The sequence below is a fragment of the Heterocephalus glaber genome, unplaced genomic scaffold, assembly GCF_053883595.1.
Source record: "Heterocephalus glaber isolate CG9 unplaced genomic scaffold, H.glaber_assembly_v1.0 deba00000676, whole genome shotgun sequence".
Classification (NCBI taxonomy): domain Eukaryota; kingdom Metazoa; phylum Chordata; class Mammalia; order Rodentia; family Bathyergidae; genus Heterocephalus; species Heterocephalus glaber.
In genome coordinates, this window is record NW_028258156.1 from 610,536 (window position 1) to 636,372 (window position 25,837).

Consider the following 25,837-nt stretch of genomic DNA (forward strand, 5'->3'; position numbering starts at 1 on the left):
CACAGTTTGTAATAGCTAAAGCTTGGAAACAGCCCAAGTGCCCATTGACTGGAAACTGGATGAAGAAGATGTGATTTTTTTTTATAAAATGGAGTACTACTCAGCCATAAAGAATGAGAAACTAGAGACATTTATAGCTAAATAGATGCATACTGAGGCCATACTCATAAGTGAAATAAATAGGACACATATGTGTAAATACCGAATAGTTTCTCTAGTGTGAGAAACTGAAAGTGTAAATAAGAATTAAAATGATTAAAACGAATAATTGATAATTTCAAATAGGAAGAAAAGGTCCAAAGGGGTTAGGGTGGTGGGAGGGGAAGGTGAAAGGAGGGAAAGGAAAAACTATGAGAAAAAAAAATGGAAACAAAGTCTTTGTAAATAGGGAAGGGTGGAGGGGGTGAAGGGCACACAGGTAATGGGGAAAAAAAATAAGAACCAAGACACATCATGTACAGGTACGAGCACCCAATGATAAATGTAAATGTACTGTTTACCTAAAATGTACCAATAAATGAATTTAAGGGAAAAAAAACCAAAATAAAATGTTAGGGATGTAGCTCAGTGCAAAAACCCTGGGTTCAATACCCAATACTGCAAAAAACAAACAGGATAGAGTAAGAAGGCAAAAAAAAATAGGGCGACTGGCATTTTGGCTACTATACATGTATACCATAGGGTGGGGTCTTCTTTTCTAAAAGGAATCTTAGGTTCTAGTCTGAAGGCAGCTTGCCAATGCCAGTGTTTGCCCATGCCTCACTGGCTCCAAGGCCAAGGCATGGTACATTCCCAATGGCACTGCTCAACAGAATGCAGACACGAGTCCTCATGCTTACTTTTTATGATGAGAAACAAAGGCTGGGGGCAGAAGGGACATGCCTAGGGTCACACAGATCACCAGGGACAAATCTGGGCTCAAACCTCCACCCACCCCCCCGCTGATTTCAGAGATTAACTGCAAAGGGGAAATGTGGGCTTTCTGAAACAGAATCTTGCTCTGTTGCCTAGGCTAATCTCAGCATTCCTCAGCTCAAGGGCTCCTGTTGATTCTGCCTCCTGAGTGCTGTGACTAATGTACCCAGGTTGGCATGTAGATATTTCTAACACCCATGATTCTATAATATGTAAGTTACATTACAGAATACACCTGTTAGAGTGATCAAGTCACAGGAACAAAGGGACCCTCCCACAAGGAAGGTTTGGTCCGCAGCACCCTGCTACAGTCAGTGTTGGGCCAGAGGTTTGGAATGTGTGTAACCAGCCCAAAGCTTGGTTAAAATCGTGGAAAACAGCCACAATGAAAACAAAGAACGCCAAATTACATTATTTAAAACACAAACACACAAGCCTCTATGCTGTGCCTATTAAGCTGCTCTCAAATCTAATTTCACAATCCATGGAGACCCATTCATTTGAAGAAACCAACTTGCTCTTAATCAAACAGTGGAACTCACCACCAACTTTCAGATTTATTATTTAAAGGCCATTGTGCAGTGAGTTACAACAACTGGGAGGAAAAAGAGTAAAGTAATGGCGTCATGTCATCACAGGATGCCCACAGGATAGAGTCTTCTAATTGCACCACAAAAGATTCCTAACTGGGTTAGGAAAAATAAGTCCTCTTATACAAAACTAAAGTACAAAGGAGGAGTGGAAAATTACTCAACACCAGCTATGGCATCAGGATACATACATGAATGGCCCTCAAAACTCACAAATCATTAACCTTTGAATCTGTGTCAGTGTTCGAGGTGCTGACCTCCTGCCTTGCCCCCACTCCAGGTCTCCTGCCCAACCCCTGCCGATGGTCCTGGCTGGGTATTTACAAGGCACATAGGTGTCCTGCAGGACCAAACTTTGTGGAGAGAGTAAACATGAGGCAAATACCACCAGGGTTTGGAAGGCTCTTTAATAGCAAGCGGATGGTAATTACAGCATTGGATGAGATCCTGCTCTCCCGGGGAGGGAGGAGGGAACAGATGGGGATAGGGTGCAAGAGAGGATTCACAGGGTTCGAGGCATCTAACAAAGGGCAACAGTTTTTGGCAACCCATTTCACAGTTTTGTAATTTACAAGAGATTTGTTTCAAAGGAAATATGAAGGCAAAGAAAGAACACACACCCTACACGAAACACTTCTTGCCTAAAACAACAACAACAACAAAGCAAAAAACAAACCATAACCCCATTCCTTCTTTCTTTCTCTTAGCTACATTTTGCCTCTCATTCACAGATCAGGGATGGATCTAGATCGTGTCAGATTGGTCTGTCACTGAAGATCTACTTCCTCCTCTAAGAAGCTGACATTTGGTGTACAGAGTGCTGCTCTGCATCTTTATAGTACCTGGTAAGAAAATGAATCTTGAGAAACAAAAACAAAACAAAAAAACCAGGGAAAGGCAGTTTACCAAAAACAGTGCCAGCATCCTCTCTAGTACCGAACAACTTGAACATAGTTCTGAGCAAACTAAATGTTCATTTTTATGTGGTCTGGGACACACTTTTAACTTTTTTTGCTATAAATGGGGTTTTTAACATGAAATGTTCACTGCCATAGAGACTACAGGCTACAGGCATTCTGGCAAGTTTTAGAATTATTCTTTATAAAATCTAAAAGACATCAGCTTGTTGTGTCATACCTGTTATCAGAAGGCCAAGATAACTGAGTGGGTCTTTATGAAAGAGGATTATTTTTTAATGCAAAAGAAAAAAAATCTTAGGCTTCTCTAAAGAGGAAGCAACCAGCAACAGCATCTCTTTGGAGTTGGCTCACCCTTGAGAAGAAGCGATCTACCCCCCCCAACTGCAGTTTTCTTTGTGCTCTTTCTGCAACTCGGGAATAGGTGGAGCAGGTGGGCCTGCCCCTCGCATCCTGACCATGGCCCCTCCTCAATCTGCCAGCTCTCCTGAAAGACAGGCTTCTCTGGCTGGCAGCTGGGTTCCCGAAGGAACGGAGTCCCACCAGATGTGCAGGACACCTGCTGTGTCCTTCGCTGGGGGCTGTTTTTAAAGCCATAAACCCATGCCAACATCCTCTCAACACTCAAGTCTCTTTGAGGAAGGAAGGTCCCTAAAGAGCCATGCAACCAGTTATATGGTGACTGATGACTGGTTTTTGTTTTTGTTTTTCACAAGTCAGATATGACTTTGAGACCTAACTCTCCCCCTGCCCCAGTTCTTCTCCTTACACTCAAATTAAATCCTGTCTATTCTGACATCCCCTCACTATGGGAAATCAGATTTGTGCCAGTTTTCCAACCTATAAATTTTAACATGCAAAGTAGGTTCCTAAAATATACATTTTACAGTGACACTCTGGGGTCAGCTCTCCTAGGACCATACACTCTGTGCTCTCATAAAATGGAAACAATATCCAAAGACATGTATTATGCTAGAGAAGAGTTTCTATTTATACACAAACAATGCTGGCCACTACTAGAGGAGAGAGGCTTTCACTTAAGTACACTAGAAACCCAATTCTGGCACCAGGACACAAAGAGAACCATCCTGTATAATGGACTTTCTGTGTTTTGGTTAGGGAAAAATAAAATGTACCATGTGTTGCTGTGAGCCTGGGCAACAGACATGGAGCCTCTGTGTAGCGGAACTCATGGCAGGACCAGGCACCACATGGGGCTTTGCCTCTCTCCCTGGCTCTGCAATTCACTAATTCCCTGAAGCCTGCATGACACGATCACCGGGCAGAGTGAAGGAGCCAGGCAGCCATAAGAAGAGTGTCTCCGTGGCTCAGTCACACCAACGACCCTGGCTTTGTACTGTGATCACAAGCTTGAGTTCAGATTTCACAGCTGGCCAGTGACCAACAAGCCATCGATCAACAACACCTCATTCTCTCTCATACACACACTCACCCATTTGCTCACTGACTTTACTTTCACTCTCTCTTTCTCCTGAATGACAGGACAAAAAAGTCAAAGTATTCATCTTTTACTCTTTTCCAACTAGTCTCATGCACATGCCCCCGACCCGAGTTAAATGTTTACCATACCAAAAAGCCCCCACTGTCAGGGGACCAAGAAAAGCTCTACCTTCTGCAAATGGGGCAGGGACAGTCAAGACAAATACATCTTCTTAGGTACCTTCTCCTGTTAGGGACAGGCTCTCATTAGCTGCACTGATTGGGCCCAGTGCAGACTCTGGGGTTGGATGCTCACAGGCCAACATATTCTAAGGTGGCTTGGTGGCCGTCATCCTAAAGACAGGATCTTTGGCAAGATTCCAAACATATTTCCTTCTCCTGGCCCTAACTGTCGGTGACTGTTACTCCTCTGCCCATATACTTCCTAAGGCAGCCACAGAAGGAGCATTTAATTCCGGAAGAGCAAAGGGCCCTGACTGATTCTAGTTAAGTGACTCATCATGGGCATGGAGACAGTGGCAGAGTCAAGGCTAGGACACAGCTGTCCTTCCTGTTCCAGTAGATGTTTCTCCCATACTATCTCTGCCTCCTGGTAAGTGACTCTGGTCTGGACCTTTGGGAAAGGTCATGAACTTGTTTCAGTTCAGGAACAATTTCCAAAATAACCTACAGGCTGCCAATCTCTCTGACCTCATGAGTTGGTCTTGGTTCAGAGCTCCAGAAAGAGTAGCCACAGTGTAGTAGATGTGGGTGAGTGACCATGTGTGTGTGCACGTGTGCACATCAACAGGAGCATTGGGAGAACTGGGCACACCATTAAAGAAAAGGAAGTTTGAAAGGAAACAATCAGATTTGCTAATACCTTTGGGGTTCTGCCATGGAAAATAAGTCTCATCCAGGGTTGTTGTCTCTTACCCCTGCGGTGGAACAAAGCCTGGAATTTTCATCAGCCCATTGAATGGCCCAGTCTACCTCAACTCCGTTGTTATACAGAGAACATTAACATGATAATACCGAAATGTACTGGATAATGTCTAAATACTTTTTTAGTAAAATATATTTTATATTAATGTCCATTCCATTTCCAAACATATGTAAATTTAGATTTGAAGCTTCTATGTATAAAATTCCAGTTTACCTTAGAATGCAAGGTAGCAGAGCTTCATTTCTGTTGCGGAAGGCATTCCTGCATCCTATTGTGTAAAAACGGAGGTTACCAAACTGGGCAATAGCGACAGACTGAAGAGCTCAGCCTTCTCTGCTGGAGAGCAGAGCCAGTGGGAGCACAGGCAGGGCTGCAAAAGGTGGGACCCACTCACCCCAAACTGGGTTTTGCTAATAGGCTACTTGAAAGAAATTCATTTAACTTGAAATTAACTGCTCATGTTTTCCAAGCAAAGAAGAAAATATGGGTACTAAAGCACAGATGGAAACCACTGTGTTATTTCACCCAAGGACTTAAGACTGTAGTACACTAGTTGACCACGAACAGCTGAACTCCCCACAGCACCACTCAAACAGAAAATGCTGAGACAATCAGGTTTACATCGACATGCCTGGAAGATATACAAGACTCCCATGAGTTCTGTGGCTTCAGCTACTCCTGGTTTTTCTTTTTTTAAAATTCAAAATGCTGATGACTTAATGGGCACCAGTGTGCATGATTAAGACATCCCCAACCCAGATGCTAGGAATAGTTGAGTGCTATAAAGGAGGCACCACATCCTTAGGTATTAGAATCAAAGATATGAAAAGGTCCAAGAAAGTAAGTGTTGCAAAGGATGTACCCGTAAATATCTGTTGGCTAAATAACAGCAATTGTCTCCATGAGTTGTCTGAGTATCTTGATTATTAAAATGCCCCCTTTCAACCCAGCTACCCCATGATTAATATTCCTACTTTCATGGCACTCTAAGAATTCACTGCCATTAGGTCCCTTAATAGTACTTGACTATAACTTTAACTAAATAACAGGAGCCTTTTCTTGACTTTTCATTTTTAAAGAATAAAAGATTAAGAAAGTAAAGGAGAATTCTGTTGCATTTAAAATTTTTTAATCCTGGTTTATTTTCCTATTAAATTTATCTATGGCTTCACAATCTAAGTGGCACTTACTTGGATTGTAGATGTTTTCACAATTTAACAAGTTTCCACCTCATTAGAAAGAGAAAAGGTAAATGTTTGATTTCATATGTAGGACGCTTTATAAATAGCTGAAAGAAGTCAATAATTTATGTCTTTCACCCCATTTATATCTTCCACTACTAGACTTTAAAAGTAGCTTTGGAATTAGCATATTTTCAAACAACTGAAGAAGGAAGTAACATTTACACCTATTCAGGAACCAGCTGCTACGTACGCAGGTACTAATGGCGATACTCTCATGTCTTCTCTGCCTCTCTTCCCCTCTTAATCCAAAGCTAAGTGATTCTCCTCTTCTGCCCTTGCCTTTGTACTTGTGCAGGTGAACGACTAGATATTAAAACTCGTGCTTTATAAGTAAAACCTTTCACTTACGGACACTTAAGGATACATAAAAAGTGCAGACTGCATTTCCTCTCCGCCATGGTTTTCCTCAGCAAGGTCACCTGTGAGGACTCAAAACACATCCTTAATACATTCAGAGTTCTCTACATTCCAATCAGGGAATGTTAACTCTCTAACATAAACTCAAGAGAGAATAGGCAGCCACAAAATGGACTCTAGATTCAAAGTGGCAAAGGCTACCACAAGACAACTCCATAGAAAACCCACTGAAGTGGGACTGAAATTCAGGTCATTTCGGAGCAAAGCTCATCACAGATATTTTGTGGTCATGAAAAAGGTATTTCATCTGAATTTGGATGTTGGGAGCCAGACGTCCTGTTTTGAGGTGCTAATGCAAATGCTAACCCAAGAGCACACGACCCCACCAAGGGTACTGCAGGGCTCACTCTCCTCCAGAGGCGCCCTCGAAGTTTTACTGCTGACTGACCCCCATTTGGGGGTGGTCTGCCTCGGGCTCCTCCTCTTCCACATCCGCACTGTACTCTTCAAATGCATCATCATCTGCATCCGGAAGCCCCAGTAACTACAAGGAAAGAACAAGAAACAGCTGTGAGCATGAGCTGGACTACAGGCAGGAAGACAAGAGGCATCACATCCAAATTCCAAGGCACCTCACAGGCTTTAACACAGCAGCTACGATTTCCCAAGAGACTCAATTACTCTTACCACTGTTCTTATAAACTTTCTATTGGGGAGCCTGAGAATCTCTATTTCTAAGTGTCAAAGCATAGAGCCACATATTGCATTGGCCCAGGGATACGATTCTGTGCACCCACACTCATCTGGGATGCTGGTGGGAGTGTGTGATGAGCAGTGGGATGTGCTACTATCATTTCCTGTAACCCTAGTCCTCTGGGAGGCTAAGGGAGGAACTGACCAAAAGATCAAGCTCAACCTGGGCAATTTACTGAGACGCTGTCTCAAAATAAAAATAAAACAAGGCTATACCTCAGTTTAAAGATCCTGGTTTCCATCACTAGTACCACAGCGAAAACAGGTCAAGAATCTATCTCCTACTTATTTTCTCCCCTAAAAATATGCTGCTATTATGAAGAATACATTTATTAAAATGTTTATTTTATTTTTTGTTTTTCTGAGACAGGGCCTTGCTATGTAGTTTGGGTTGGCCTTAAGTTGACTATATTGTTCAAGCTGGCCTCAAAGTTGTGGCAGTCTTCCTGACCCAGCCTCCCAAGTGCTAGGATTATAGGCATGTGCCTCTACACCTGGTTATATAAAAATGTTGAAACAACTAAAGTGTTCAACAGCAAATGGTTAAATAAATTATGGTGCATCAGTAACAGAATCATATATATCTACTTAAAATGGCATTTAAAAACTAGTCATATAACACATAGGTAAATAAGTGCAAAAAAGAGCACAGTTAAACTGCATTTTCCCTATGACACAGATTTTCTTAAAATTTATACATAGAAGCTAGGCACAGTAGAACAAAAGGATCACAAGTTTGAGGTCAGCAGGGGAAATTCAGCAAGATTCTGTCTCAAAATAAAATTTAAAAAGGGCTGGGGATAAGGCTCCATGGTAGATTATTTGTCCAATAAGCATGAGGGATTCAGTTCAGCCCCCAGCACCAAACACACACACACACAGACTTCAATGAAATATAATCCAAATGTCAAGAGTTTGCATTTTTTTTTGTAGATTGTGGGGTTGTGGATATTATTCCTTTTTTACTGTTTTGTATTCTCCAAATGCTCTATAATTATGATCAGGGAAATTAACAGTAAACTCACGCTAAGCATTTTTTAAAGGCACTGATGGTCTTTGGTTAGAAGCCGAGTCATTTGCTAGGCCTGCTCAATATGAGCACTAGAACAGGCAGGAAGCTGCAGCCTTCAGGGCTCCTGGGCTTATCAGTGATAACCAGCTGCTAGTGGCCAAATAATTTTTATACAAGGGGGCTGCACTGATCAATTTCACTCAGTGGCTCTAATTACCCAGATGCTAAATGCATTACAACCCTAAACACAAGCCTTTGCATTGCCTCCCTATTGTCCCCCAACTGCTCCAATGGGGAAAGAGTAAACAGGGTCTAATCAATAGTACCATAACTCTCAAGTCTTAGAGCAACAACTCTCACAGGTCTAACAAAGCCCTGGGAACACACTCAGGACAAAAGCATCTGTGGGGCAGTACTGGTCATCTTATGCACGACAGCCAACTGCAGATGTGTGCTGCACCCTCAGAGCTCAGAGATACTGTCAGCTGGGAGCAGAGGGCAGAAAAGCATGTCTTGGCCATCGGACAGGGTAGTCTGGCCTTGTGTGTTTGGGAGGAAAGAGAAGCTCCTTTTTCTTATCATTGTCTCCCTTCCAGACTTTAGTGGATGGAATAAAAGAGAGAATTTGCCTCTAATGTGAGAGAAAAGATGGCTGGTCACAATGAGGGCCATTCACTGCTATTACGGTGGTCAATTTCATTTGAAGGGCTGCTGTAGAACACAGCACAATGGAAGTGTCTGTCAAATGAGATAGTTTAAGCAGCTGGTAAACCAGAAACACTGCTGCCACCACCAGGAACTCCAGAACCATCTAAACACCAAAAGACACAAATTCACCAGTAACTCTCACTGTTCTCTGTCCTGAAGGGATGCCAATAATGAGGTTTGGTCAACAGGTTTCCTCTCACTTCATGGATCTGACTGGTAGGGCTGCATGGAGTCCTAGGTTCAGAAATCGGGGTGGGAAACATCAAGGTCAGGCAGCAGTGATTGTCATGGATAAGAGGGGCACAGGTGAGGCATGCATCTACGTATTTGCCATCCTTGTCCTAAACAGACACATCACCAATGATTCTTCTTCAGAGCATACCTAGGGGATAGGTGATTCCCACTGACTCAAGCCATATCTGTCTGTCTGTCTCTCTCTCTCAGCTTAGCGTGCCTCATTCAAGGGACAATGAGGCCATTACTACCTCCCTTCCCTTCTTCCTCTCTCTCTTACCCATATACCACAGTTAAGGGTTGGAGTACTAGCCACAGGGCGGCTTTCCCTCTGGCCAGAAGCTTTCTGACTGACTGCTCTTTCTAGAGCTGCTCTCTCCCTGTGCGTTGGGGCAGGGGGGAGTGGTCTTCACTGACCTTCTGCTGCAGGGTCTGTAGATCCCTTGAGAAGCGAGGAGAAAAAGACTCTGGACCTGGAGTTCCAACACTATGGCTCTAGTTAGTTGGGACTTGTTCTGCTAAGCTATGACCTCTCCTGAGCCTCAGCACCCTCCTCTATTAAGGAGGAACCATGACACTTGTTCTACTTCACAGAGGAACTTTGGAGCTCAAAGGAGAAAGTTTGCACCACAGTCTGCAAACTGCCCAGCCTCACAGACATGCGTCTAGTTAGGTCACCTTGCTTCCCATAGCCAAGACTGACCGCTCAGGGAGTCCCTCCTGCCTCAGTAGCCAGCCTCCACAAGGGCTCTCTGTCTCTCTCCAGCTGTGCTGGCTCCTGGATGCCCCATGTTGTGAATGAGGCACTCTACTAAGTGAGAAGAGGTGAATCTCACTCCATCAGCCTCTTCCTTTGATTCCCAGGCTTCCATTCAGCCTTCCACTGAGCGAGACAATTTCTTTATGCTCCAGATGTCATGATAATAGTTAATATTATCAACTTACTTTCTGTGGGGAAGTTGCTATTACATCTCTCTTTACAGGTAAGAACAGAGGCAATATTTAAACCTGTGCAATCTGACTGCAGACTTTCCACACCTAACCACCAGGCTGCCCTAGAGATGCCTGTCTGTCAATGTTGTGCCTATTCTACAAGGAAAAATAGGTTTTAAAAATGTTCAGTGCTGGGCCGGGGATTTAGCTCAGTGGTTTCGCCCCCTGCTGCGCAAGTGCAAAGACCCAAGATCGATCCCCGGTACCAAAAAAAAAATGTTCAGTGTTAATGTTTACATTTATGAGCAGATTTACAGTCTGGAAGCACATATAGACTGGAAAAATAGCAGAAGCAGAATTTCCCTGGGACTCCAAGAACATCATACAGAGCCAATCTAGCATTGTATTTCCACCTGTGTCCCATTCCCATCTATGGTGGGAAAATCGTGGGGTGGGGGTTACTGGGAATTGGACCCAGGGCCTTTGTACTGAGCTATATCCCCATCCTTTTTTCTTTTTCTTTTGAGACAGCGTCTCCCTAAGTCACTAAATTGCCCAGACTGGACTCAAACTTGTGATCCTCCTGCCAGCCTCCCAGAGTGCTGAGATTACAGGTGTGTACAAGCATGTCTGGCTGTAAATTTAACTTCTGGAGCCACGTCTTACACGGTCAAGAAGACTCATAAGAGACAGGAAGACAGCCTGGAAGGATCCTGGAGTCCTTGCTTCCACCACACCAACAAATTCTTATATGAAGAAAAAAACAGGCCAAAAAAGCTGAAGTGCCTGGTGTATTTAAATTATTCCTGACAGTTACAACTATTCATTCCTATTTCAGTGAATTCTTTCAATTGACTAAGAAAATAGAAGTTTCTGCTCACTCTGGACAAAAGTGTCAGCATTTCCTGGGGCCGCAAAGCTTTCTTGAAGTAACCTAGAGTCACACAACAACACACGAAGGGCCATACTTGAAAGAGCTACTGACACCTAAGAAATAAAGTCATTTAGGCCCAGAAAGCACAGTTATCTGTGAGACTAGCTTAGGTTCTCTGGACAATGGTGTGAACCACAAGGCCATTTGCAGCTGGCACTGTGGGTGAGTGTCTGTATAAAAGGGGAGACCATGAGGTGCACCCTGGAGAGCACAGCCCATCGGCTGGGGCTGAGGTACAAATATACGTGCCTGGGGTCTCACAGGTCCCGCCTGTGGCTTCCAAAGGCTCCCTTGAAGCAGCATTTGCTGTATGTGTGATTCTCACAGAAGTTTACTTACACAGAATCTCCTGACTTGAGGGTCTCAGAGGGAACCTGACTCTGCATTTCTAACAAGGTCCCAGGTGACAGACACTGCCAACCACATCCCGAGGACTCTGGGGGAATGACACCATTTATCTTAACCATCCACGGTAGTGCGGGTGGTACAAAGAAACCCATGAAGGAATCCTGGCCAGTCAGTCTGTCTTCTTGATACAAGAGAAAAAGAGGGAGCTGGTTAGGATGGGTGTAGGAGGAAAATGGGCAAGAGTAGTAGATATTCTCATACTTTCAGGAGCTACTGTTTTTGCTAAAAACAACAGATTTGAGTATTTATAACATGGACAGAAAACCAAGGCCATGAAAAATTAAATTTCTCCACACCCAGTGTCATTCATTCAATTCCCCATGTCTCCATCTTCTTTTGCAATCAGATTTTCCTGATTACTGGGGCAGCTCCGCTCTGGTAGATCCTTCTCAGGCTCTTAAGCAGAGAGCAGGAGTGGAATCAAGAATCAGACTGTTCTGAGCACAGAGGATCTTCCCACAGGGAGTCACCCCTGCTTCTCTAGCCACTCAGTGTTGGCAACCCCAAAACACCAGTCTTGTTCACCTCGGGGAGCTGGAATTGGGGATTTTCCTGGCAGGAGCATCTCTGTTCCCTGAGAGAGGGAAGAGAGAGTCACACAGCAATCCCAGGGAGAGGAACTGGGCCACTGAGAGTGAGAAGCCTCAGGACCCACAGGACCTAACTCCAGGCTGGGCTCTCACTGAACCATCAAGCAAAGCAGCACAAGAGACTTTTCACAGGAGGCCTCAGGACCCTCACATCCACAGCACACAAGGAAGGGGGAGGAGGATGACACACCAGGAAAGCAGTGGTTCCTGATCACACTCATACAACATAGGGATGATGTGAAAGGGCAAAGATAAAGAGTTTGGGAGCAAAATGGGAAAAAGTAGGCCTTCTCTTCTCTTGTGAACTGTTTATTTGTCAGGAGTCATCACTAAATAAAAGATATGAAAACATTGAGCAAAAAATAAATGGCATGATCACCACTATTGACACCCGTAACTACTGTTTCATTATCTAACTCAATCAGTGACAGCCACCAACTGACAACTGAGGGCCCCTTAAGTAAGAAAAATGTAGAGCTTAGTGACTGTCCAATTCACATGCACCGGAGTTACTCATGGGCGTTTCTGAAGCCATTACTGGGCGCAATGCCTGCCTGGTGATGGCAAAAGCCTGTGTGGCACTGTCATCTACATCCATGTATCACTGGGACATGTTGTGCCAGGGCAAGAGGAAATGAGTAGGCAAGAATCAGACTTCTCTGAGTGATCCTCTGTGGTGAGGTAGGAGACCCCGGAGTGGCTTGGGATGGAGTCACTCCAGGATGGAACACTGTCAGCTTCTGCCAACGAACACCATCCATGAGCCAGAAACCGAGACCGGCCTTGGCGGGGAGGCTGCACTGTGACAGTCCTTTGTGTTCTGAGTCTCAGTCCAAAGTTCCCCATGAATCCACAGGACAGTGGATTTTAAACATGGGAACACTAAGGCTAGCAACCTGCAAGAGGCCACAGCATGGGAGCACAGGGTCACCAATTTACCTTCCCCCACCAGGCACATTTCTGAGGACTCTGAGCTGAGGAACTCAGGCTGGGCCCTTCCTGGACTTTCTCTGGGCCAGCTCCACTCACGCTCTGAACATGTCTGCAGTGGAACCTCTGCAAGATCCCACCAGGCTCCTCAATGCACTTTCTCTCTGACATCCTAGCTCTTCTAACACACTATACATGATACAGCTTTTAAAGAGTGCAATGTATCTTCTGATTATGTGATGATCTTAGAAAATATAGAAAAGAAAAGAAAAATCATCCATAAACTTGAAGCTCTCTGGTTAATGCTTACAGTGGGGGGCAGGAGCATCCTCCTTGGGAGTCTTCGAAGCTAAGAGCGTGCGTTGAATAGATTAGGTTATCAATGACTGCCCACTGTTCTCCTATCAACAGTGCCTGCCTTACCCTCCAATGTCTCTTTAAAATCCTTCATCTTAGCCAGAGGCCTCTGTTAAGCATGTGTTGAAATCACTTAGCAAATTGTTTTCTTTGTCCACCAAAAATGTAAGGTTTCCATAAAAACTCTACTAAGTCCTGCTCACTTCCCAACAGTATTCTGCCCAGTGTCTTCAACCCATCCACATCAATGCTGACATTTATTTAGTGCTTACCATGCCTGGTGTGCTACACTGAGTACCTGACAAAATCTGTGTTGTTTAATCTTCACAGCACACCAAAGGTGACTGTCATCATTAGTTTCCTAAGTTTACAAGTGAAGACATGGAGAGACAAGGAGGTTAAGTAACTTGTCTAAGCCCCACAGCCAGCAAGTGGCAGAACGGAGATTTGAACCTGAGCAGCTACAGGCCTGAGTCCTTCATCATTGCTGGATCCTGATCCCACATGACTTGGCAAAAAGACCACAAGCAACATCCAATACATACTTGCGCAAAACCTCCCCGCAGAAATACTCCCTCCAAGTGGAATAAACTGAGTGGGGAGTGGGACTGTGTCACTTGTCCCGCTCACAGAACGCCTGGACCAAAGCCATGCTTGGCCTGTACCTGGGCCTCCCCATGTTGGTGGCTCTCCCAGACCTGCTCAGCTCCCTGAGGACAAGGACTGGGGATGCTGTGCCTGCCCCTTTCATGTTGTGTTGAAATATGATGAAGTATAAGAAAAATAAAAGGAGTAGGATGGTTAAAAGAAAAATAATAATAACTTGTACTTCTTTTCAAATCCAACAATAGATTTCTTAGGGAAGGGTGGTACTGATTATTTCTGTGGGGGCAGGCAGGCAGGGAAAGGGGTGCAGTGTACAGTCTAGGACAGTGATGGTGAACCTTTTAGAGCTTTCAATGATACAAACAGCTGCCATAGGTTCACTACCTCTGGTCTTGGAGGTGTAGCTATCAATGGACATGGGTATTAGTTAGCATGGCCGTGGCTTCGGCCTTACAAGCAGATGACTGAGGAAGGCCTGATTCAGAAGGAAGATTCTGCTCTTCCATCCTTGGAATCAGAATGCCTGAGCTTCAGCAAGGTCAAGTACACAGGCCTGACTGAGGAAGGCCCCACCAGGCAGCAGAAGTCTATCAACAGACAGGTCTCCACCTCTCTGGAGAGATGCACAGGGCAGAGGCTGGCAAGGGGGTGACCATGGGAAAGCAGGGCATTAGGGCTCAGGATTTACGAGACAGGTGAGCGTTTTCCTTCTGGGCGGTGCACTGCTGGACAGAGTGGCAACTGCCCAAACTGACCCAATGACTACCAAGTTCCAGGAAGTACTGTGCTGGTCTTACCTGCTCCAGCCCCCGTAACATTGAGGTAAGCGCCTAATAACGACTTTCAACTATGACAACAGCAGCAAATCCTCCTGTCTTATTTCAGAAACACAAAGTTCACTTCTATGAAACACAGACAGCATCATGGGACAAAGAGCACTATTCAATGGAGACAGAGCAGGTAAGTTTTCTCTCTGATCTGACATTGCTTTCCATTCAATCTGGGATGCATCCTGTGGAAGAGAAACCAAAGCCACAAGCACCTGCTCTACACTAACACAGAGAGGGGCCCTCCCACCAGCTTTCCTTCAGGGCAAAGAGGCCCAGCCAAGAGTCACCAGCTTATTAAGCTTCCCCACCACAGGGGGCACCACAACTGCTCAAGGCCTCCACACCTTGGGCGCAATGTAGGGCTCCATTTTGCTAGTGAAACCTGGAAGCCCAGCACCAGACAATCCAGCCTATCTCCAAGACACACATAGGTCAATCTGAAGAAAAATACTCAATCAACCCAACTACTTTCAGCTATACACCTATGGATCTTTCTTTTTTAGACTGCATTTTTTTCTTCTTAAATCTGCCTGATTGCTGAAATACAATACACTTGGTAAAGGAAAAGAGCAAAACGAACTCTGCAGGAGCCTGCCTTCCCCAGGCAAACCAACAGTGCACAGGCTTTGCTTGCCAGCGCCAATGACATCCAGAGAAAACCGGTGGGCAGGCTAAGGAACTCCTGGCGGGGAACCAGCTGCTAAGTGAATACTGTTTGCTGACTGATACTTTCCTCTAGTTAAGATTTTTTTTTTAACCTAACTTAATTGGGATATTTAGTAGGAATTTCAAACACTGACATGTCCAAAACTGAGCTCAGCTGGTATTTATACTCAAACCTTTCCTCTTGTAGCCTTCCTTCTATCAGTCAATGTCTGTGCAATTCTTTCCACTGCTCTCAGGCAAGAAATGGAGGTGTCATCCTTGTCTTCCCTCTTTTTTTCAATCCTCACTGCAATCCACCAGCAAGTACAGCTGGGTGTGTCTACTTTCAAGGCATCTCCAGAATCCAGCCTCTCTATTCCACCTCTCCTATGTCCAAACCACCATCATGTCCACCTGAAGAACAGCACTGGCCTCTGCACTGGCTCCTCTCTTCCATTCTCCACCTATTTGCAACACAATTATCAAAGGGAGCCACTCAGAACACCAAGTCAGATCACGTCCCCTCCTGCACTAACCTTTTCCATAGTTCCCCACTGCTCCTGAATTAAAGCCAACTCCTTCTACAACTGCAAGGTCCTGGTCCCCTGAATTCATCTCTCACTATACTGCACCTCCTCTTGCTGCTGGCAGCTTCTATCCCTGGGACACAGGTGTTCTCCCACACCAAGGCCTTCAGACCTTCTGTTCTCTCTACCTAGACTGCTCTCTCTCTACATGGCTCACTCCTGACTTCACATTTCTACTCCAATGTTATCTTCTCAGTGAAACCTAATTAAAAATCTCAGGACCCCTAATACTTCTTACTCTCTGATTTCTTTCTTTCTTCTGCTACACTTATCAGTGATACATTATATGCTGTACTTGTGTATCTTGTCTCTTCCAACTAGAACGTAAGCTCTGTGAGATCTAACATGTTCACCTGTTTGGTTGAGCAGTACATGGTGCCAAGTGCCTAGTAAGTGTGTTCACCGAACGACTGAAGATGGGACAGGCACGTAGTTTAAAATCAAACATTTATGAATGAGCCACATTAGAAAAGTAACAACGCCAATATGAACTGGTTGGATGAGTGATACAAATCAGAGAATGTGACTAAAGCCATTGAAATTCCACTTCTTATAATGGTGGACTAAGTGACTGGGACCAATTCTTCCACTGAGAACAGCTAAATCAGGGGGAAAATGTCATATACAATTAAGTATGCAAAGTACCTTCTTAGATACATATACTTCAGAATTAGAACCTGGAGAGGTAAGTCCAATGCAAATAGCTGCTTTGATTCCAAGGGCTTCTGCAGTCCTGGAAGACACAGCTAGAAGCTTTACTGTATTCTCAGCCTACTCTAAGAGCTAGGGCAGGGGTGTGTGCTCCTAAAGCCCAGGGGAGCAGACTGTCCCCACTTTAAACTGAGACCCCCAAAGGCCCACACTCCTAGGATGAGGATGAACTTGACAAAACTAGGTCTGCAGGCTGGCTTTTTCATCATGTGGAACATTTGGAGAAGCACAAGCCTTCAACTGAAGGTAGTCTCAAACTGACAGGCTCCCAAGTCTGGGCAGGAACTAAGAACAATCTTTTCTGGAGGATGGTGATGTCATCTTAGGCCACCAGTTAGTCCTATGCACACACTTTCAAATACACTAACCTGTACAGAAAGATACCCAACACACAAAGAAACAAAACACCAGGAGTGAGAACCAGCAGACACAAAAGACGACAATCAGACCGACAGTCCTTGAGATGCTGGAATGTCAGACATAGGCGCTTTTCTCTTATGCGACCAGGCTTACTGTGTTCAAAGAGCTAAAAGACAAGCTTGACAATTTCAGCAGAGAAGCTGACAGCATTAAAAGTGACTGGGAAAATAAACAGAAATTCTACAGCAAACGTGTGCAGCAGGTCCAGTGGGAAGAAAACTGAAAGTGGGGGGAACATTATGACGTCAGCAATCTGACTTTATCTTCCAACAAAGAGAGAAGGAAAGTAGAAATTTTCAAAATAGGGTTGAGTACGCATTTCCCATGTTTGTCTGCTAGCGGGAACACCAGGCTGTCAGCTAGCCTCAGAAAAATTTCTAAATCCCAAGACGCAGAGAGGAAAAAAGCAAGCTCTGTACAAGAGACTTGGTAAAAAAAGAAAGGGACAGAAACAGTATCCAATTTCTTCCTTCTCCATGCCTATAAGCATGGAGGTACTACCTTCCCAAAGCAGGCTTCTCAGCTCCGGAGTGTTAACTCTACAGAATACTCCATTGTCTCATAAAGGATCTGTGTGCTTCCTACCCCATCAGGGATTCTCAACTGAACTCAAGTGATGCTAGAAATAAGCATCATCCCTGCAACAAACAGCTGTGTCACATCCCGTCCCTCTCCCTCCTCCCACCCTCAGCCTCCCTACCCTGGGTGCTATCTTTACACAGAGGGCAGACAGAAGAAAAACAGTTAGTCATCAGGGGCTTTGCCTACGTTTGCCCCACCATCCTCTTGATTTAAAACACAATCACTGCAGAAAACAAGCAGGCACCTACAGGTCTGAAGGACTTGAAGACTTTTTCCAAGACTTCATGGAGCGTCTTCTTGCCGCAGGAGGAGATGTAGTCCTGTGCTAGCTGCAAGAAAGGCAGGCAGTCCTCGCTCTCACTCCACACGTGCTGTGCGCCCGTGTCAGGGCGGAGAGAAAACAGAAACACAGGTCATCACCCTCGGTGAAAGTCACAGAACGACGCACAGACTTTTAAAGAATTACATGAATTTGAAGACAGCCTCCATTCCAGAGTCAAATCCATACCTTTGTTTTCCTTCAGTGCTGGGGATGAAACCCAGGGACTCACAAATGCTAGGCAATTGCTTTACCACTTAGCTACAGTCCTAGGCCTTTTAATTTTTTATTTTGAGACAACGTCTCATTAAATGCTCAAGCTAGCCTCAAACTCAGGATCCTCCTCTGCCTCAGCTTCCCAAGTCACTGAGGTTACAGGCATGCGCCATTGTATTACTGGCCTCATTTTTTATTGTTTGCATGGAAGTGGATCAGAAAATGTCCAATTCACAGAGCTCCATCCCACCCCAGAACTGTGGTTCCTATTCTCACCTGCTCCATTTGCCATCTGCTCACAGGTAGTAAAGACGGCAGCAGGCAGTTATTCCTCACCCATGGTTTTACTGCTCACCTTCTCCAGTAGGCTAAGGATATTTTTAAAATAGGAGAGAGGAGAAACCAGGCTCTTTGCCTTCAAAATCCTTCAGGATTTTGGGTGCAGGATTAAGCACAGACAACCATGAACTTGGAACAAGACGTTCTTTACCCAAATCAGCCTGTGAGTGGAGGTGGTGGTAAATTTAATTCAGAATAAAATGAACTTAGAAAAAAATGCAAAGTCCTCACTAAGTTACTGGGAAACAAGGGCTTTCTAAAAGCTTTCCTTCTTTCACTATGCTTTAAGAGGGTAGTCTATCCAAGCACCACTAAAGCACATAACATATGCAGAGAGGTTTTCAGTTTTATTTTGTTCTTAAGGCTGGTTAAGGTTTTTGGGGTGTTTTTTTTTTTTTTTGCCATATGAGAATATCTGTTTCAGCACATCTTTAAGAGGAGGTAAGGCTCTTCCATAATGTTCAAGGATCTGGAATAAGCCCAAGAAACAGGCTTAAGATCTGAAAACAGAAGTCTAGGCTCTACAAAGGTGAACGAGATGGAGCACCTGGCTACAGGGTAGTAGAGTATCCATAGACCTGTCTTGAGGGCACCAACTGATGACAGTTCAACACTGGTGAAACAGTGCTGAGGCCTGGGAGAGGGAAAAACATCTGGCAGACTAGAGTAAGAAACATGGGCTAGGCAGCAGGAGACAAGATCTATTTGGAGAAATGGTCCATGTCAAGTGCATGCTGACTCCCTTCCATTCATACAAATGATCAGCACAATGCCCTAGAAAGTCTTATGCCTGTCACTCAATGAGCACATTTCATTGCGTTCCTTTTCACTGCAGGATTTCCAAGAAGTAGAACCATAGATTTAAAATATTGCTCAGATCCAAGTGCGGGTAACAAGGTGCTAAAGTGCCATCTTCATACCCCAATCACCTAGTTCATTCTGTAAAGGTCCTTTTCTGACATCTGCTGCTCTAATTCCAGCAGACTTCTCCAGCACGTTTTCCTCGACCTGATGAAACCAATGGCTGGGGTCCTCTAGCTTTAGAACTCTTCGTTATTAATCAGAGACCTTTAAAGCTGCTGAGGCATTGAAATGTCACTATATAATAGTCTCTCACACTGCACAAAAGTCTAACAGTACAAAGTACTTTTATACCCATTATCTCACTTTATTCTTAATGGAGATTCAGCAAGAACAACAAAGCCCTACTTTAATAAATTCTGCTTAGTGTCCGTTTTCATACTCAATTTTTGTAAGTTTCAGCTTATCTCAAATTATTAACTACATTAACTACGTTAAAGATGGAATTAACAACTAGAAGCACACAACTTTAAGCCTGCCCTCCTGCGACTTACTGTGATGATTAGAGTTAAAAGTTTATTTGGTGCTTGGCTGGGTGCCAGGCTGGCAGGTAGTACACCCTCAGTAAGTGGTGGACACAGTGCCTTCTTTTCCCTTTCACACTTGCAGGAAGATGAGGAGACAAATGGCGAGCTGGGCTCCCACCTGCCACATGGCTAAGGTCACCCAGTGAGTAAATCAGACACGCAGTGTGACTTCTCTCTGAATACTGTCCAGGGCAACTGGGTGGCGGTTAATTCAGAAATGGGTAGATTTATGAAATACTTGTAGTCTTACTTTTTAAAAGTACATTTGGCCTTTAAGTACAATGTAAACAGGAGAGTGCTCACTTAATGACAGATCTGCAACACATCCACAACCCTCCTGGGATCCGTTTAGTTTTTCTAGGCATCTCTAATCTCATGAAGATTGTTCATGCCACAATTTCCATTACTCTTGGAACTGTTCATTTTTCAGTATTTGTTGGAGAAGGGAGATTAAATAGTCACTAAAGTGTTTCTGCCTAAACTTCCTTTATTTGGCTGTCTACCTCCCTCTGGATTCCCAGTTTTCTTGGTCTTCTGTGTTTGAATTCCTGTCCACATGATAAAGCAGGGGACATGACACTTGAGTCAGAGAGACCCAGGTGGGCATGGCCACTTGAAAGACACCATTTACCACCTGTTAACTGTTGTGTATCTATCATATCTCACAACAAGTAGTTATTTTAACTACTTCTTTCTAAAATTAATCAAGGTAGCTCGCAAAGAATCATAGTATATAAGACAAGATAAACTGAAAATTGTCTTCAGTGGGGAAAAAAAGGACAAAAGAAAAACAATAGAAGGAAATAAGGTAAAACCAAGACTGAGAAGAGGACAAACAGAGCAATATACAAGGGTCTGGCCACTTGCTAGGCACTACAGTTTTCTCGGCAGCCCACAAAAAGAAAGCAGCACTGCCTCCCGTCAGCGCCCACAGATAAAGCAGACTGGCTCCTCGGGAACATCACTAGGAAGAGGGCTGAGGGAGGACAATTGCTCTGGTGGGAAACAGTCCAGGGCAGGGCTGAGGCTCCTGAAAGCAGGATTTGGAGTCTAACCTCAGTCAAAGAGAAACAGGCACTTGAAGACCCAGAGTCCTCGGCCACAAGGCATGGCCACAGTAACTTCAAGCATGTATAACCAAATGCCACATAGGCCAGAAAAAAGATAAGAGGGAAAAAAGAAGCAGAAGTCAGAGAACCTGTGTCATACCCTGGCCAACTTGGATCTAGGTCCAGAATGCGCTGACTTTCCAACAGGGCAGCTGGAGCAAAGGCACAGTGTACACCTCACAGGGTGACAGGAGTCATCACGGAGAGGCCTCAGTCGTGGAGGAGAGCAAAGGTCTCCAGTGTTAGTGTGGATGTGAATCGCCTGTGGGCCGTTAAACATGGATGGCTGGGCCCACCCCAGGGTCCCCATCCAAAGAGCTCATATATGCAAAGTGCCTAGAATAGCGTCTCATACAGAGTGAGATGAACAATCAAGTAGTAGTTGTTCTTTTTCAAAGCTGTATTCTTATACTTTTCAATTGTCTTCCTCACTAGACTGTCACAGATCACTCATTCATTTATTCATTCATTCTCACAAAAATGTACTGAGCATCTATCACTTATCTGACACTGTTCAAGGTGCTGGGATACAGTAATAAAACAGACAAGGTCTCTGCTCCATGGAGCTTACAGTCTAGTAGAGGCAGAAAACAAGCGAACAATGAAAAAGACTCACAGTCTGATGAGCACTATACAAAAAATAGAAAAGGCTAAGGTGAGAGAGGTGGAGTCAGGAAGACTTTTCCTAGGCCTGAATGGCATAAAGGAGCCAGCTATGTAAACAGGTGGGGCAAGAGTGTTCTGGACAAAGAGAACAGCAAGTGCAAAGGCCCTGAGGCAGGAATGAGCTTAACTGTGAGAGAACCAGAAATGCCAGTGTGAGCAATGGGGAGAGAATGGTCAAGATGAAGTCAGATTGGGTATAGGGTTGAAGTCAAGGGCAAAGGCTTGGATTGTATGGCAATAATGATGGGAAGTACACTTAGGTAAGGAGAGGAATGCTGGTGACCTGACAATCACCACCCCCTCTATCTATATTTTAAGTTTTATATAGGTCAAGATTATATTTTAAATAGCTCCAAAGTGACTGCTAGGTGGAGACTGGCTAAGGGTGGGGATAAAGATCTTAAGTTTAGAACAGAAGATGAAAAATGGCAGTGGCTTGGACCGTGACAGCATGGGAGTGGACACTGCAGGTATTCCGAAGGGGATTCTAGCAGAATTTTTAAGACCCAGATGCAGGGAAGGGTAAAGGGTGGCATTAAGGATGTTCCTTAGGTTTTTGGCTTGAGCAATTAGATGGACAACAACACCCAGAGGGACTACTGGGTACTGCGGGTTTAGTACAAGTTAGGCACTATTTTCAAGCAACCCTGCCAGACATTCCCTAAGATCACCAACCTTACTTTAAGCCCTGATGTCTAACAACCCTGCTAGGAAGGTGACAGATGTCGAACTGTGGCACAGAGTGAGAAGATGTCTGACCTGAGCCGGTGCTCCTGACCACCATGCCACACAATCTCTTAGCTGGGTAAAATGGCCTAGGACCATGAAGGCTATGCCAGATAGCCTAGACTCAGCAGAAAATAAGGCCCCAACAAATGTTTGTCAAATGACTGACAAAACATGTAGATACTTTGTAAATTGAGAGATGCTATGTAAATCTTATCGATAAGAAATCCTGATGGGCCAGGCATGCTGGCACAGGTCTATAATCCCAGCACTTTGGAGGCTGAGGCAGGAGGATCACTTTGAGTTTGAGAACAGCCTGGGCTACACAGCGAGTTAAGGACAGTGTGAACTGTCTCAAACAGCAACAAACCAGACAAAGAAATCCTGATGGGTATGGTGACACACACCTGTAACCGGAGCTACTCAAGAGGCTGAGGCAGAAGGATGCAAGTTTGAGCCCAGCCTGGCCAACTTAGTGACTTGGCAAGGCCGTGTCTCAAAATAAGAAAACAAAAGGGCCAAGTCTGTAGCTCAGTGTGAAGCCCCTGGGTTCGACGGTCAGTAACAAAGGAAATCTTCCAAATAACAAAGATTCCACTCAACTCAAATTTCTTCTAATGCCTAACAGATTTCCTTGGAAAAGGGAAAAGAATCAAGGTAGGACTCTTATTAGAGGCAAACAAAACCTGACACACCTAGCCTGGGACAGATTCAAGGGGAGATTTGCCTAAGAAAACTGCCACAGTTGGCATCTTATCCACTACGACCTCCAGAAACTTTGAGAAAAGTCCTAGTCTGCCCAAGGACTTATTTTCTATCTTCCTTATCGATTCCTTCCAACTTTTACCTTATCTATTATATTTAAATCACCATCCAACACTTCCAATATGGGTGGCCTGCTACAAACAAGGTTTCTCTATGGTGGTCTGAGATACACATTCCAGGCAAGAGAACAGCCTTTGTCTTCCTGTCCCGCTCACCCTGGGGAGTCATTTTTTGGGCTATGTCCCCTGTGGTCCCATCAGAAGAGTGGGGGGCACCTACCCCATAAAATCTGGAATCATGAGCAACTCTCGTCCTCTTTGCAAAGGAAGGAGGGGGAAGGACTCTGACAGGCCAGAGCAGCCAGAAGCCAGAAGGGACTCCTGGTCGTACTCTAACATTTAATTAGCTGCACCTTGCTGCCTTTTACACTAGTTCCCTGGGGCTCAGTCACACTTTCAAAATGGAGTGCATCTCTTTAATGATCCCCCATTCCTCCCAATAACAACCCTTCTTTGCTTATTTTATGCACAATTAACCTGTACTTACATGCATTAACAGCTTATTTGTTCAGCACAAGTAACTTACTTAGAAACCCCCATTTTACAGGTGAGAAAACTAAGCCTCTTAGAGGTAAGCTCTGAACTCTGGGCAACACCAGGTCTTGGAATCCCAAATTTGTGGGGCCCTTGCTGTGCATAATGGACCCTGAGGTGCTTTATCTACACGATTAGCAGGGCACTGTTATTATTAAACTCATTTTGTGGATGTGGAAATTGCACTCTAGGGAAGGCATTTGGCCACAGTCACACAGCTAGAACTCAAATCTGGCCATCACCCAAAGCCATTCCTCTTCTAGTGTCTCAGGGTTGGGCCCGGGTGGGCTCTCCTCCCACCCACCCAGAGGTGGCGTGGTGGGAAGGGCAGCCTTTACTGGCCAACAAGCCTTCCCCTTTCCGGTCCAAGGAAGGTCTCTTCACTCTTAGGAACTTGCCGTGGGTGGCAGGGTGCATGGCCCCTGGACAGCGGCCCGGCTTTGTCACACCCCCACCAGAGAAGCCGTGCCAGACCAAGCCTCGTGTGGTGCCGTGCTGCCTCAGTCTGCAGGGGCAGCAGCAGGGCCTGCTCCAGGCTCAGGCTGGCGACCACACGGTAACCTGAGTCCACAGCAGACTCCATCTTACATTTGGGGACCATTATTTATTCCCCGTGCTTACAAACCCTTTATGGAGTGCCAACCTCGTCTGGTCTCATCTCCAACCCCAACTCCCCTGCCGTCCACATCCCCTTCCTAAACTGTCAGCTCCAAGACCCCAAGTGGAAACAGGATGCAAAGTCGAAGGTTTGGACACTACAGTTCCAGGTCCCCCGCCCCTGCCCCCCTTCGGGGAAAGCCAAAAGACTCCAGCACGGCCGCAGCCGGCTCCAGGCTGGACGGAACCTGCTCCGGCCACACACACATCGCGCGCGGCTCAGAGAGGAGCTCTGGGAGCAAGGGGAAGGGGGATGGGTGTGCCCACGTTGTGTGTGCGTGTGTGTGTGTGTGTGTGTGTGTGTGTGATGTATGCGCACGCGCGCGTGCGTTTTTGAGATCCAGGGTGTAATTCCGCAAAGAAGGTCCAGGAAATCGGGCATCGCTAAGGTGGACAGAGGCTTTGTGTCCAAACAGACCGCACAAGGCATAACACGGAGAGGCGCGAGGGGCAATTTCAGGAGCTGTGTCTACGCCCCGGAAAGCGCACAGGCTTCCTCGCCCGGACCGGACACCTGGTGTAGGACGCTCCGGACTTCGGAAGCTGAGGGAGGGTCCGAGCGCCCAGCCTAGTCGGGGAGACGCGGGACCACCCCAGGGTGCGCCAAGCCGGGCACCGCGCGGCGACCACGGGGTGGCGTTTCCGAATCCGCGTCCGCGGGGTGCGGAGGGGTGGACTCGGGAGGACGCCACACCTCCCGCCCTAGGCCGGCTCGCGGGTCCCTGCGGCGCCCTGCCCGCTGCCCGCCAACCACCCGGCCCGGGGCTTCCCCGACGGGGCTGTCACGCCCCCACCCCCGTCCGGCGCCCCCGGGCTCTGCGCGCACCCTCCGCCAGCGCCGCGTCCCTCCCCGCACTCACAAAACTGTCGCCGCAGCCGTTGTCCGGACAGAGCACGTAGAAGGAGACGCCGGGGTCGGCGTAGAAATCCATCCTGCGCTCGGTGTCCTCGGTGGCGATGAGCTCGAAGGGCGTGTTGGAGCACCATTGCTCCGCAGCGTCCGCCAGCTGCTGGAAATCCATTGCCGCGCCGCGCCGTGCCCGCGCCCCTCCGCCTGCGCCTCCGCCTCCGCGGCGCCCTCCTCGGCGTGCGGGCGGCAGTCGGGCCGGGCGGCGGCCGCGCTCCCCCGGGTGGAGGCCTGGCCAGCGGGGACTGTTTACCCGCGTTGTGGAGCGCGGGCGAGGGGGCGGACGGGCGGGGGCCGGGGACAGCGCGGCCCCGCGCCCGCGGCTCCTCCCCTGGCCCCTCTGGCCGCCCGCGAGGCTGGCGCGGCGGGGCCGGGGCGCGGGGCGGCACGAAGGGCGGTGCGCGGGTGGAGGCGGCTCCCTGGCTGGAGACTGCTTTCCCCGTCCCCTTCTCTCACCGCTAGATTTGACACAGAACCCCGAGCATCCCGGGGCCCTCGCCGGC

The 25,837-nt window shown here is 46.2% G+C and overlaps 1 protein-coding gene across 1 annotated transcript; it reads right to left on the minus strand.

The window, feature by feature from the left end:
• Positions 1 to 1,897: 1,897 nt before the first annotated feature.
• Positions 1,898 to 25,837, minus strand: Mturn (maturin, neural progenitor differentiation regulator homolog). Its single transcript, XM_004839484.4, has 3 exons — positions 25,288 to 25,837; positions 17,898 to 18,020; positions 1,898 to 6,953 (listed from the first exon to the last, which is right to left on the minus strand). The coding sequence occupies exons 1-3, from the start codon at positions 25,447 to 25,449 to the stop codon at positions 6,843 to 6,845; spliced, it is 396 nt and encodes a 131-aa protein (XP_004839541.1). The 5' UTR covers positions 25,450 to 25,837; the 3' UTR covers positions 1,898 to 6,842.